At 46.8% G+C, this 14,149-nt stretch overlaps 1 protein-coding gene across 3 annotated transcripts in view; it reads left to right on the forward strand.

The window, feature by feature from the left end:
• Nucleotides 1–8,862, forward strand: part of Cbfa2t2 (CBFA2/RUNX1 partner transcriptional co-repressor 2) — a 125,576-nt gene extending 116,714 nt beyond the window's left edge. For 2 of the 3 annotated variants that reach the window (XM_045156056.1, XM_004668093.2), the window contains exons 10-11: nt 2,183–2,373; nt 4,133–8,862. In XM_045156056.1, coding sequence (XP_045011991.1) covers nt 2,183–2,373; nt 4,133–4,432 — 491 coding nt within the window. In that variant the 3' untranslated portion in view covers nt 4,433–8,862. The remainder of the gene's footprint in view (nt 1–2,182; nt 2,374–4,132) is intronic. The other variant, XM_045156057.1, reaches the window with a different exon arrangement.
• Nucleotides 8,863–14,149: the final 5,287 nt, after the last annotated feature.

Below are 14,149 nucleotides of genomic sequence, written 5' to 3' on the forward strand. Positions count from 1 at the left end.
CCTTTTCTCCTTGAAATTCTAGTCTCAAAAAAAAAAAAAAAGAAAAGAAAAGAAATTCTGGTCTCATGCTGTGCATGTGAAATGGCAGTAGTGACCAGTGGACTTGGTCAGACAGAAGAACAGATAGTATCTAGTGTGTCCCCAGCATTAGCACTGTCTACCTTGTGTACACACCTAACAGTTGCACGGATGATGAGCCCTTGAAGAATAAATGTGAATGTATGTGCCGTGTTTACCCCTACACATCTTGTTTTCACTCACTTCTCCTTTTTAAATTTTTTTTTAAGTTTTTCCGTTCATGAGACAGACACAGAGAGAAAGGCAGAGAGAGAGAGAGAATGGGCATTCCAGGGCCTCCAGCCACTGCAAACAAACTCCAGATGCAGGCGTCCCCTTGTGCATCTGGCTAACGTGGGACCTGGGGAATTGTGCCTCGAACCAGGGTCCTTAGGCTTCACAGACAAGCGCTTAACTGCTAAGCCATCTCTCCAGCCCTTCACTCACTTCTTAAAAAGCATGCACCACCATACCTGGCATACATACATTTTTTTTTTCTTTTGCTTATTTTGAGAGAGAGAGAGAATGGGTACATAAGGGCCTTCAGCCACTGTGAATGAACTCCAGACACCCCCTTGTGCGCATGTTCAACATTGTACACTTGCGTCACTATGTATCTGGTTTACATGGGACCTCCAGATTTGAACTTGTGTTCTTAGGCTTTGTAGGCAAGCATCTTACCTGCTAAGCCATCTCTCTAGCCCCATATACACAGTTAAAAATATATATTTTTTTAGTCGGGAGTGGTGGCACACGCCTTTAATCCCAGCACTTGGGAGGCAGAGGTAGGAGGATCACCGTGAGTCTGAGGCTAACCTGAAACTCCATAGTGAATTTCAGGACAGCCTGAGCTACAGTGAGAGACCCTACCTCAAAAAACCAAAACAAACAAACAAAGAAAAAAAATTTTTAATTTATTTCTGAGAAAGAGACAACAGAAAGTATGGACATGCAAGACCTCCTGCTGTTACAAATGAGCTGCAGACATCTGTACCACCTTGTGCACCTGGCTTTACGTGGGTACTTAGAAATTAAATCCACACCATCAGGTTTTGCAAGCAAGTGCCTTTAATCACTGAGTCATCTCTCCAGACCCACAATTTATTTTTTATTTTTTATTATTTTAAATTTTTTATGTATTTATTTTGAGAGAGAAAGAAGAGAGAAAATGGGCATGTCAGGGCCTTTAAGCACTGCAGACGAACTCCAGATGCATGTGCCATCTTGTGCATCTGGCTTACGTGGGGACTGGGGAATTGAACCTGTGTCTGTAGGCTTTGCAGGCAGGCCCCTTAACCATTAAACCATGATGTGTTTTTTTTTTGGGGGGGGAGAGGAATTTTTATTGAATATATTCTTTTTTTTATTAATTTTTATTAACATTTTCCATGATTATAAAATGTATCCCATGGTAATTCCCTCCCTCTCCACCCCCACACTTTCCCATTTGAAATTCCATTCTCCATCATATTACCTCCCCATTACAATCATTGTAATTACATATATACAATATCAACCTATTAAGTACATGATGTTGTTTTTCAAGGTAGGGTATTCCTGTAGCCGAAGCTGGACTGGAATTCACTATGTAGTCTCAGGCTGCCCTCAAACTCACCGTGATACTCGTACCTCTGTCTCATGAGTGCTGGGAGTAGAGGCGTGTGCCACCGCACCTGGCCCAGTTGTTGTTGTTGTTGTTGTTGTTGTTGTTATTTAAAGAAGTACTGGCCAGGTGCGGTGGCACACGCCTTTACTCCCAGAACTGGAGAGGCAGAGGTAGAAGGATCGCCATGAGTTTGAGGCCACCCTGAGACTACATAGTGAATTCTAGGTCAGCCTGGGCTAGAGCTAGACCCTTCCTTGAAAAAAAAGAAAGGAAAAAAAATAGTAGGTTAATTGAATATGGTGGCACACACCTATAATCCCAGCGCTTGGTAGGCAGAGGCAGGAGGATTGCCACAAGTTTGAGGGTAGCCTGATATACATAGCAAGCCAGTCTGAGCTACATAATAAGACCCTGTCTCAAACCCTATTCATATGCCAAAAAAGAAAAAGCAAACAGAGGAGATGGGTTGGGAGGGAAAGGCTGTCTTGGCAAGTTGATTTTACTGTCACTTTCTTCCAGAAGAAGCTGTGAATAAGGTGAAAATTCAGGCCATGTCCGAAGTACAGAAGGCAGTAGCTGAGGCCGAGCAGAAAGCCTTTGAAGTGATTGCAACCGAGAGAGCACGAATGGAGCAGACGATCGCAGACGTCAAGCGACAGGCTGCAGAGGATGCCTTCCTTGTCATCAGCGAGCAAGAAGAGTCAACCGAGGTCAGAGCTCTGCCAGACTGTTGGCTCAGCTGGGAAGCTGAAGGGAGCAGGCCCACTGCTTGCCACCGAGATGCGGGGCATAAGAGAGCCTGTTCTTGAACTTGACAACGGAGATTTTTAGCCACTAAGACAGTATTTTTTTTCTTATGTGGGGACTCTAAGCACCAAGAAAATAAATTATTCTGTTGTATTCATGTAGATACACATACATACACTCATTATATTGGTTTAAATGTTTTTTAAATATTTATTTGAGAGGGAGGAAGAGAGAGATGAAGAGGTAGATAGAATGGGTGCACCAAGGTCTCCAACCACTGCAAACGAATTCCAGACTCATGTGCCACCCTGTGCATCTGGCTTACGTAGGTACTGGGAAATCAAGCCTGGGTCTTCAGGCTTCACAGGCAAGTGCCTTAACCATTAGTTCTCTAGCCCTCCCTCCCCCATTTTTTTAAAATTTTATTTTAAGGTAGGGTTTTACTCTAGCTCAGGCTGTCCTGGAATTTACTCTAGTCCAGGCTGGCCTCAAACAGCAATCTTCCTACCTCTGCCTCCTGAGTTCTGGGATTAAAGGTGTGCACCACCATGCCTGTTGGTTTAAATTTTGAAGCAACAGATCAGGCAGGCCTGACCAGTGATATTTCTATACAATGAAAACAGAACTGAAACTGGGTGTGGTGGCACCATCACCTTCAACTACTCATTTGAGTTTGAGGCCAGCCTGGTCAACCTAAGACCTTTGTTTTAATTAAAAAAAAAAAAAAAGAAGAAGCTGGGCATGGTGGCACATGCCTTTAATCCCAGCACTCTGTAGGTAGGAGGATCACAGTGAATTTGAGGCCAGCCTGAGACTATGTAGTAAATTCCAGGTCAGCCTGGGCTAGAGTGAAACCATACCTTGGGAGAAAAAGCAAAGGGGGCTGGAGAGATGGCTTAGCAGTTGAGGCACTTGCCTACAAAGCCTAAGGACCTACGTTTGACTGCCCAGAACCCACATAAGCCAGATGCACATAGTGGCGCATGTGTCTGGAGTTCATTTGCAGTGGCTAGAGGCCCTGGCATGCCCATTTTCTCTCTCTGCCTCTTTGTCTCTCTCTAATATATATATATATACATATATATATATATATATATTAATGAAGCTGGGTGTGGTGGTGCATACCTTTAATCCCAGCACTCAGGAGGCAGAGGTTGGAGGATTGCCTTGAGATCAGAGCAAATCTGGGACTCAATACAGAGTGAGTTCCAGGTCAGCTTGGCCTAGAGACCCTACCTCAAGGGGGGGAAAAAAAAAAAAGGTAAACCTTTGTCTTTGGTTGGAGATGGAATTCACCCTTGCCCAGATTAGGAAAAGTTTCTCAACATAAACCGTGGTCTCACTGACTCCATTAGCTGTGAGTAATTTGAATAGTTTTCCTGCTCTGCAAAAAAAAAAAAAAAAAAAAAAAAAAGGACTTTCTGAAAGGTTATTTTCCCATGGTTAATAGACAGGTTAACAGGAGAAATGTTTAATTCTACAGCCCCGGCTCTACCATGCCACCAAGATAGTCTTTTTTTATTTTTTAGGGTAATCACCAAGAAAATAAGTTAATAAACATACATATACATTATCTATAAAGACTCATTGTGTTGGTTTAACTATTTTTTAAATATTATTTATTTGAGAGGGATGAAGAGGCAGAGAGACAGAATGGGTGCACAAATGACAACCTACCCCTCAAGATCCCAGCAGCCACTGACTGATGCCTCTGTCTTACAGAACTGCTGGAACTGTGGCCGAAAAGCCAGTGAGACGTGCAGTGGCTGCAACATTGCTCGGTACTGTGGCTCTTTCTGCCAGCACAAAGACTGGGAGCGGCACCACCGCCTCTGTGGCCAGAGTCTGCATGGCCAGAGTCCCCACAGCCAGAGCCGGCCGCTGCTTCCCGGGGGGAGGGGCTCCTCAGCCAGGTCAACTGACTGCAGTGTGCCCAGCCCAGCCCTGGACAAGACCTCAGCCACCACCTCACGTTCCTCAACACCTGCCTCTGTGACAGCCATAGATACCAACGGACTCTGAACCTCAAATCCCTCTCGTCCTGATGACCACTCCACATGGTAGAACCCTTGCACCAGGGATGTGGCAATTGGAACAAGTGGTTTGGGGTCATCAGCAAGAAATGAAGTGCTGGCAGGAAGCGCCCAGTAGCATTCTACATCCTCTCTGGGGTTTGCCATATGTCCTTGGAGAGCTAGTTGCCATTCTCTGCACATAGGCAGGGGTCTTGAGCTGCCTCCTCCATGGCCTTCCTGGTGCATTCCTAAAGCTGGCACAGCCAGCGCCTTCTCAGTGTAGACCACCAGCTCCCCCTGGCCTTGCATCAGCAGATTGGCAAAAGTGCTCAAACAGGTGTCCATCCTCTCTCCCATTCCATCCATCGTCCTCATGTGGTAGAGGCGTGGAGGCTGGCAGAAGGCTAAGGAAGACGCTTTTTCCCCCACCCCCAAACAATTCCTTGGCTCCTATGTCCACCCTTAGCAGATGACACCAGTTGGCCTAATAGAGACTTGAGTAACCAAAAAGCAGCACTCAGGACTTCCTCCTGAGCTGTGCTGTTCAGCCTGTTAAGATGCTCAGAAACAACAGGAAGGAAGTCACCACATCATTAAAGCACGCGTCACGAAAAACAAAAAAGAAATAATGTCTTTCCCACACATGACAGATCATTTGGAATAGATTTTCCAATCTGGCGGCCCCTATAGTTTGGAATCCATCTTTTTCCTGTCTCTCACTTGATTTTGCTTGTGCTGAAAATAGTTTCCAACGCATGGATTGGTCCGAGGGAGGATGAGACTATCATGCTAGTCTTTTTCTCTCTGAGCATGTTGGCCAAACTAGTATCGTCAAAATACTGAGTGGATCACCTTTTGGAAATGCTGAACACATTGCCACTGCTTGACTGTTTGCACGGTCGTCCTGTGTTCTTTTATCTCAGACTGCACGTGTCTGGATCATAGAGCTCACCTTGGCTCCTGTTAGGCTGTGGTTGTCACGCTGGATATGTTGGGGTATTTTAGCAGGACCTTTCCACACATCAGGCCTGGTTTCATCTGAGCAGCCCTCCTGAGCCTGAAGGATTCTTTATACCTGGTTTCATGGTATTGTGCCACTTCATTGGTTCATTATCAAGCTACAATCTGTCTCTCTTCGCCTGTGATGCCTCTGGTGGATTCCCTCTGAGATCAGAAAGATTTGTGAAGTGTGACAACTATTTGGGAAATCGTCCCCATTTTTTCCTCCCATCTTCAGTGACTTCCCAGCTACTTGCTTTTCTCCTAAGCAGGACATCACCTGTACCCTGTCCAGAGTGCTGGGCACTGCTTCATACCTCTTTCCATGCCATTGGGGTTTTGTTAGGAGCCCTAAGCCTTTGCCCCTCCCACTTGCCATCTCCAAGCTTCCAGCATCCTTCTGCCTGTGGAATCAGCTGGGATGAGTTACTTGGCCTTGATTGTGCTTACTTTTGGAAGCCACTGTCAGATTACCATCTTTTTTTAAATTTTTATTAATTTATTGAGAGAGTGGGAGAGAGAGAATAGGCATGCCAGGGACTTCAGCTGCTGCAAATGAACTCCAGACACATGTGTCACTTTGTGCATCTGGCTTACATGGGTCCTGGGGACTCGAACCTGAGTTCTTTCTATTTGCAGGCAAGCGCCTTAACCACTAAGCCATCTCTGCAGCCCAGATTACCGTCTTTTATGCAGTGACCCAAGTCTGGAATAAGGCTCTTAGTCCCATAAAAGAAAGGGATTGACATAGGTGGCATTGTGTTACATAGAGTTGTAGCTCATTTTAAGAATGTTGAGTCCCTATCTTACCTCTTGACCAAGGGTTTTCAGTCTTAGAAAGAAGCTCACTGCAAGATACCTTTAAAATACTGGTTGATGGTGTATAAAATAAGGCAGATCCAGAGGAGAAAAGAAAATAATCATGTTATTTTGCCATGGAATACCCCAGACCCATTGCTTCCCAGTCAAATATAGCTTGCTCTCCCCTACCCTAATCACATCTGCCTCCGAGAGTCCCAGCCACCGGGGCCACCCTGACTGCCAACATGGAGTCAGTCCCCAGAAAACACATTGCTCACATTTACCAGAGAAGGTCATAGGCTTCATGTTAAGCACTGGGTCTGCATCTTCTGGCCACAAGACTAGTCAGGGTAATTCCCGCTTTCTACTGGTTGGAACAGAGTTTAAACCAAGAAAATAGTACTTACTGGGGCGCAAGATGAATTACTGTAGTAAAGATTTAATGCACAAAGCTTGGTCTACTTTGGGGACAGTAGTTGTAATGATTGACGCTGTTCTGGGCTGCTCTGCTCCTGTGCCGCCCCCTACAGGCCCATTTAGAAACCAGGCATACACTGTAGCTCAGTTCTCAGACCTGTCGCTTGTATTGATTCTGGTCAGCCTCGCGTCTTAAGAGACTCAGGCATTTGTTTAGGATTTCCTAGTCAGATTTGAGGAGTCCCCTTCTCCAACTCCTTTCTGAAACCCTCCAACTCTGCAGTGAAAAGGTAGTGCAGCATTGAGGGGTCGTAGGTGGCTGGTGGTACAGGAGCAGATTCCAGCTCCCACTTGTTAGTGGGTGATCCACCCCACCCCAGTTAGGTTGCAGGTGGACCTGAAGACTCCATTTCTTTGCACGAGGATAGACAGGAAGCAGACGAGTCAGTGGCTTAAAAGTCTGGCTTCTATCTACAGTAAATATTTGGGGCCCGGCTGGTGATATAAATGGTGGCAGGTCAGTCACAAGGCATGTGACTTGAGAGCACGTCTGGAGGATGAGGGCAGTGCTCAGCATCTCTGCTGAGGGACACTGACAAGTGGTGGAACCTCATGTCCTCTCACCAAGAGAGAACTGTCTTGGAAGCATCCCAAGGGATCATTGAGGGTAGGCTGTTCCTGTTGCGGTTGTCTTCTAGGTCCTTATTCCTGGGCACCATTTCTCACTTTATCCAGTGGCAAAGACTTGGTAAGCTGTTGAAGCCACCTGCTCAGGAATGGGGTCCCCTTAAGATGTGACCCCCCCCCATCCCTTCCCCACTGGGTGCCTGCGGCTCAGCAGCTTTGCTCATGCCTTGTGTCTAGGTGGTGAAGGCAGGCCTGCTGGCTCTTCCCTGAGGCACAATTCTGTCATGCTGCTGCCCTGGATCCAAGCATGGGGACAGCAGATCTGCACCTGGAATTAGCTGTCGCCCTCTGCAGTGTGAACTCCTTTGGCTTATTTGGGCCTGTTGGTCCCCAGGAAGTATATCACAGCGTGGTGTCAACTTGAACATCTTTATTTTCCAAACAGAAAATCTACATTTTACTTTGTACAGCCCTTTCTCAAAAGATAACGATTTCCCTTCTGTCACCACTTGCAGCAGGCATGGACATTGTTCTGAGCAGTTGTGGAAGATGCAACAGAACTGGAATTGTATGGCCTTGAGTTCTCCAGAGAGAAAGCCTGAGGAAGGAGCAGATGGGCGTTGTGCTGGAAAGGTCGAAGGGGTTGTGGGTTGAATAAATCATGACAAACAGGACACATCTTGGAGGCTGTCTTCAGAACTGGACTTAGAACCAAGGCGTCCAGGCCCCGGGTCAGGAGCCCACACCAGTTTGCTTCAGTAGTTTTTAGCTCTTTGCAGAGAAGTGGGTGATGGCATGTTTGAACCAAATGTGAGAAAGGCCAGAAGGACGCGAGCTGATCCAGCTTGAGCCAGACGGCCCGCTGTCAGAAGAGCCCAGCGCTGGCTGGCCTGGGATGCGGGGCATGCACCAGAGCCCTTCCCACTTGATTATAGTTCTTGTGAAGCCAAAATGTCGACTACCTGCCTCTGCCCCATGTGTTGACGTGTGCATTTCCAAAGACGGTGGAGCCGCATGGGCCAGGTGGAAGTTGGGAGGGCTTTGTACCCCACTTCCGCCACCACAGCCCCATAGGGGACGCTTCCCTTGCAGATCCCACCTGGTCAGGCCTCAGCTGCCCAATACAAACTCCTGTCGATGTTTATACCAAATAGGGTATGCACGGCTGTTGTCTGTCAGGGACGGCCCTGTCCCCGCCTTGTTGGCAGGGAGAAGCAGCAATAAGCACTCAGTGAATGGTTGAAAGGGCTGTTTGGCTGCAAGGCCTTCTTTCCACTTAGGTGGCCTTCCAAGTTCTGATGAGGCTGCAAAGGCTCCATCTATAGAAAAACCCAATAATGTAAATGCATAGAAAACCAAGCCTCCCGGCACGGCTTGCAAAAGAACAGTGAACGTGAAGCCGCCCACAGGATGCACTAGACTCTGGTTTTTCTGTGCTCTTGTCATCTTACTCTTGATAGGAACTTTTGTTACTTAACTCTGTGCATAACTTATTTAATGTACTGTATAAATGAACCAAAACTGTTAAATATGTATTTAGTTTGTTCTACTTAAAGTAGTTAATAAAAAGGCTATATTCCTTTTCTGACTCAATCTGGAGTAGGCCCAGGAGAGGTGGTATAGCTGTGGTGGCATTGGCATATGCACTTCGAGAGGCCTGGTGTCCAGCTGCCAAATCCTAGATCTCTGGGGAAGGAAAGGAGGAGGTGGGGGGCTGAGGAGAGTTCCAGTGCTGGATCTTGTGTTCCCACGGGGCTTGCAGCAGCTGGCCCCCTCCAGGAAAGGAGCTGCAGCTCACCTCTGCCCTGTGGATGTGGAATGTGGGGGACAAGTGACTGGGCTGGCACCTCAGGCCCATCCACACAGCTCCAGTCAAGTGTCAGCAACAGCTTTCAGATGCTCCATGTTCCTTGATATCCTCACCATGAAGAGATCTTCTGTTCTTGGCCTTTAATCCCAGCACTCAGGAGGCAGAGGTAGGAAGATCACTGTGAGTTTGAGGCCACCCTGAGACTACATAGAGATCTCCAGGTCAGCCTGAAGCTAGACCCTCACAGGGGTGGGGGAGACTCAGGAAAGATGACAGAGGGGACAGAAAATTCAGGGATGAGAAAGGATGGAGGGAGGAAGGAAGGAAAGCCCAGGGAGGTGTGGTGCAAAGGACCACAAGATGAAGGGTGTGGAGACCCTATTTTGAAAAAAAAAAAAAACTTTTCAACATTTATTTAGGGCTGGAGAGCCTAAGGACCCAGGTTCGATTCTCCAGGTCCCACTTAAGCCGGATGCACATGTTGATGCATGCATCTGGAGTTTCTTTGCAGTGGCTAGAGGCCCTGGCACATACATTCTCACCCCCCCCCCGTCTCTAATAATAAAAAATATTAGGCCGGGCGTGGTGGCGCACGCCTTTAATCCCAGCACATGGGTGGCAGAGGTAGGAGGATTGCTGTGAGTTCAAGGCCACCCTGAGACTCCATAGTGAATTCCAGGCCAGCTTGGGCTAGAGTGAGACCCTATCTTGAAAAACCAAAAAATTTAAAAAATACATTTATTATGCCAGGTGTGGTGGTACACACCTTTAGTCCCAGCACTTGGGAGGCTCACTTTAGGAGGATCGCTGTGGGTTCGAGGCTACCCTGAGACTACAGAGTGAATTTCAGGTCAGCTTGGACCACAGTGAAACCCTACCTTGCAAAAACAACAAAAAAAAATTATTTGTGGGAGAAAAAGAATGAACATGCTGCTGCAAAGGAACTCCAGATGCATGTGCCACTTTGAATATCTGGCTTTATGTGGGCACTGAGGAATTGAACTCTGGCCTGCAGGCTCTGCAAGCAGTTACTTTAAACCACTAAGCCATCTCTCTAACTCCACAACATCTTTTAATAAGAAAGTCCAACCACAGAGTTTGGAAAATAAGATTGTGGACTTCAGGTATTCATAGTAATGCTTAGGTTTTTTAAATTTTATTTTTATTTATTTGAGGCAAAGTGACAATGGGCGTGCCAGGTCTTCCAACCACTCCAAATGAACTCCAGATGCAGGTGCTTTCGTATGCATATGGCTTATGTGGGACTCGGAGACTTGATACTGGATCCTTAGATCATAGATGAAAATATATGGGAAGGAGATCACCAGGCATGGAGATGCACTTCTTTTAATTCTAGCACTCAGGAAGCAGCCTAACGCAGGAAGATGGGAATTTTGAAGCCTACCTGGATTACATACCTCTTTCCAAAATGCAAGAAGGGGTTGGAGGAATGGCCTAGTGGTTAAGGCATCTGCCTGCAAAGCCAAACAACCCAGGTTCAATTCCCCAGGACCCACGTTAGCCACATGCACAAGCGGGCACACGCATCTGGAGTTCGTTTGCAGTGGCTGGAGACCCTGGCGTGCCCATTCTCTCTCCCTCTTTCTCTGTCAAATGAATAAAAAATATTTTAAGCAAAGTGCAAGAAGGGAAGAAAATTTCTAAGAGCCAGAAAAATACTTAAAGAATAAGCTTAAAGTGCCAAGCCATGTAAGCCAAATACACATGGTGGCACATGCATAGGGCTGGCTTAGCAGGTAAGGCACTTGCCTGCGAAGCCTAGGGACCCGGGTTCAATTCACCAGGTTGCATGTAAGCCAGATGCACAAGGTGGCACATTGGTCTGGAGTTTGTTTGCAGTGTCTATAGGCCCTGGCACTCCTATTCTCTCCCTCCCTCTTGCTGTCTCAAAAATAATTTAAAATTTTTGTGTGCGTGTGTGTATGCACACACATATTTAGTGAAGCTGGTTGTGGTAGCACACACCTTCAATCTCAGCACAGGGAGGAGGATTGATGTAAATTCAAGGCCACCCTGACATACATAGTGAATTCCAGGTCAGTCTGGGCTAGAGTGAGACTGTACCTGGGGGGGAAAAAAATGTGTGTGTGGCAGTACCTGGAGAACCAGCAAACCAGAAATCCAGTCTCCACTGCTCTTAGCACTGGGCTTACACACATTTAAGACAAATCCAGCTTTCACATGGGTGCTGGGTGTTGAACTTGGGCCCTTGACCACTGAGCCATCTCCCAGCCTGTAGGCATGATGAATGTTGAGAAAAGCATCCCTAAGGAGTCTCGCAGTGTGCGTGAGGTAGGTGCATTCTGAACTGGCCAGAAAAAAAATTCCTATGCTCCCAGGGGAATTTCTCACCACAGCATCAGCAAGAGCAATCAATCCACAGCTTATTTAAACCTTGAGGCTTTGGATATTGCCATTATCAGACAACATAAAATAACATGGGGGCTGGAGAGAGGGTTTAGCAGATAAAGCTCTAGCCTGCAAAGCCAAAAGACCCAGGTTCAGTTCCCTGGGACCCATATAAGTCAGATGCAGTAGGCGACACGCATCTGAAGTTCGCTTGCAGCAGCTGAAGGCCCTGGCATGTCCATTCTCTCTCATCTGCCTCCGTTTCTCTCAAAGTAATTTAAAAAATAACATGAAACCACTGAAGGGGTGCTGAAAAGAGGTGAGCAATAGGAGATGCTGAAAGTGACTTGTTAGGCTTCAGGGCTGCAGAGATGGCTCAGAGGTTAAGGGTCCTTACTTGAAATTGATTAGGCAGACCCCAAAATCGTTTTGTTTTTGTGAGACAGAGTCTCATGATGCCGTGCAGGATGGACTGGAACTCACTCTGTATGTAGTTCAGGCTGGCCTTGAACTAGTGTCAATTCTATCACATCTATGTCCAGCTCAGATTTCAAATCAAAATTCTGGAAATAAAAGCCATTAAAAACACTACAGTAGAGTCAGGTATGGTGGTGCAAACCTTTATTTACTTAGAGATAGAGAGTGGGTGCACCAGGGCCTCTAGCCACTACATATGAACACCAGACGTATGCACCACCTTGTGCATCTGGCTTAAGTGCGTCCTGGGGAACCAAACCTGGGTCCTCTGACTTTGCAGTCAGTGCCTTAACTGCTAAACCATCTCTCCAGCCCTGGTGCACACCTTTAATCCTAGGCACAGGATCACCATGAGTTTGAGGCCAGCCTGAGACTACAGAGTGAATTCCAGTCCAGCTTGGGTTGGATTAGGGCAAGACCCTATCTCAAAAAAAAAAAAAAAAAAGGCTGGAGACATGGTTTAGTGGTTAAGGCACTTGCCTGCAAAGCTTTATGACCTGGGGTTGATTCCCCATTACTCATGTAAGGCCAGATGCACAAAGTGATGCATGCATCCTGAGTTTCTTTGTAGCAGCTGAGGGACCTAGTGCATCCTTTGTCTCTCCTATCTCTCTGCTTGAAAATATTTTTGTTTTTTGGTTTTTTCAAGGTAAGGTTTCACTCTAGTCTTTGCCGACCTGGAGTTCCCTATGTAGTCTGAGAGTGGCCTCAAACTCATGGTGATCCTCCTACCTCTGCCTCCCAAGTGCTGGGATTAAAGATGTGTGCCACCATGCCCATCTTGAAAATAAATTTTAAAAAATTAAAACACATGGACTGGAGAGATGGCTTATTGGTTAAAGCGCTTGCCTGTGAAGCCCAAGGACCCGGGTTCTACTCCAGGTCCCACCTTAGATGCACAAAGGTGAGGCAAGCGCAAGGGCACAGCATCTGGAGTTCAATTGCAATGGTTGAGGCTTGGTGTGCCAGTTCTCTCTCTCTCTCTCTAAAAAAAATTGTAAAATACAGAAAATAGTGCATTGAGGCTGGAAAGATGGCTTAGCAGTAAAAGCATTTGTCTGCAAAATCTAATTAATGACCCAGGTTCAATTCCCCAGTACCCATGTAAAGCCAGATGCACAGTGGTGCGTGCATCTGGAGTTCATTTGCAGCGCCTGGAGTCTCTGGTGCACCCATTCTCTCTGTCTCCCCACCACCACCCCACTTACAAATAAATAAAATAGTACATTATTGGCCAAGCATGGTGGTCCATGCCTGTAATCCCAGCACTTGGCAAGCAGAGGAAGTAGGATGAGTCCATTATCATCCTTGGCTACATAGAAAGTTCAAGGCCAGCCAGGGCTACATTGTAGCCTGTCTTTAAAAAAAAGTAAGATAGCTGGATGTGGTGGTGCACGCCTTTAATCCCAGCACTCGGGAGGCAGAGGGACTGTCGTGAGTTCAAGGCCAGTTTGAGACTACATAGTGAATTCCACCTCAGCCTGGGCCAGAGTGAGGCCCTACCTCGAAAAATAAGTAAAATAAACTGGGCATGATGGCACATGCCTTTTAATCCCAGCACTTGGGAGGCAGAGGTAGGAGAATCACCTTGAGTTCGAGGCCACCCTGCCACTACATAGTGAATTCCAAATCAGCATGGACTAGAGTGGAACGCTGCCTTGGGGGGGAGGGAAGGGAAGAGTAAATTAGGGGGCTAGAGAGATGGCTTAGCAGTTAAGGTGCTTGCCTACAAAGCCTAAGGACCCAGGTCCATTCCCCAGGACCCACATAAAACCAGACACACAAGGTGGCACATATGTCTGGAGTTTATTGGCAGCAGCTGGTGTGCCCATAAATAAAAATAAATAAACTAGGGCTGGAGAAAGTTTATCAGTTAAGGCGCTTACCTCCAAAACCTAAGGACCCAGGTTTGATTCCCCAGTACCCACATAAATCACATGCACAAAGTGGCACATGGATCTGGAGTTCGTTTGCAGTGGCTAGAGGCCCTGATGCCCCTCTCTCTGAGATAAAGGTTGTTTGTTTGTTTTTTTGTTGTTGTTGTTTTTTGGTTTTTTGAAGTAGGGTCTCACTTTGGCCCAGGCTGACCTGGAAGTCACTATGTAAGCTCAGGGTGGCCTCGAACTCATGGTGATCCTCCTACCTCTGCCTCCCGAGTACTGGGATTAAAGATGTGCGCCACCACGCCCGGCGAGATAAAGTAATTTTAAAAGTCAACTAACA

Source organism: Jaculus jaculus, chromosome 8 (genome assembly GCF_020740685.1).
Source record: "Jaculus jaculus isolate mJacJac1 chromosome 8, mJacJac1.mat.Y.cur, whole genome shotgun sequence".
NCBI lineage: Eukaryota > Metazoa > Chordata > Mammalia > Rodentia > Dipodidae > Jaculus > Jaculus jaculus.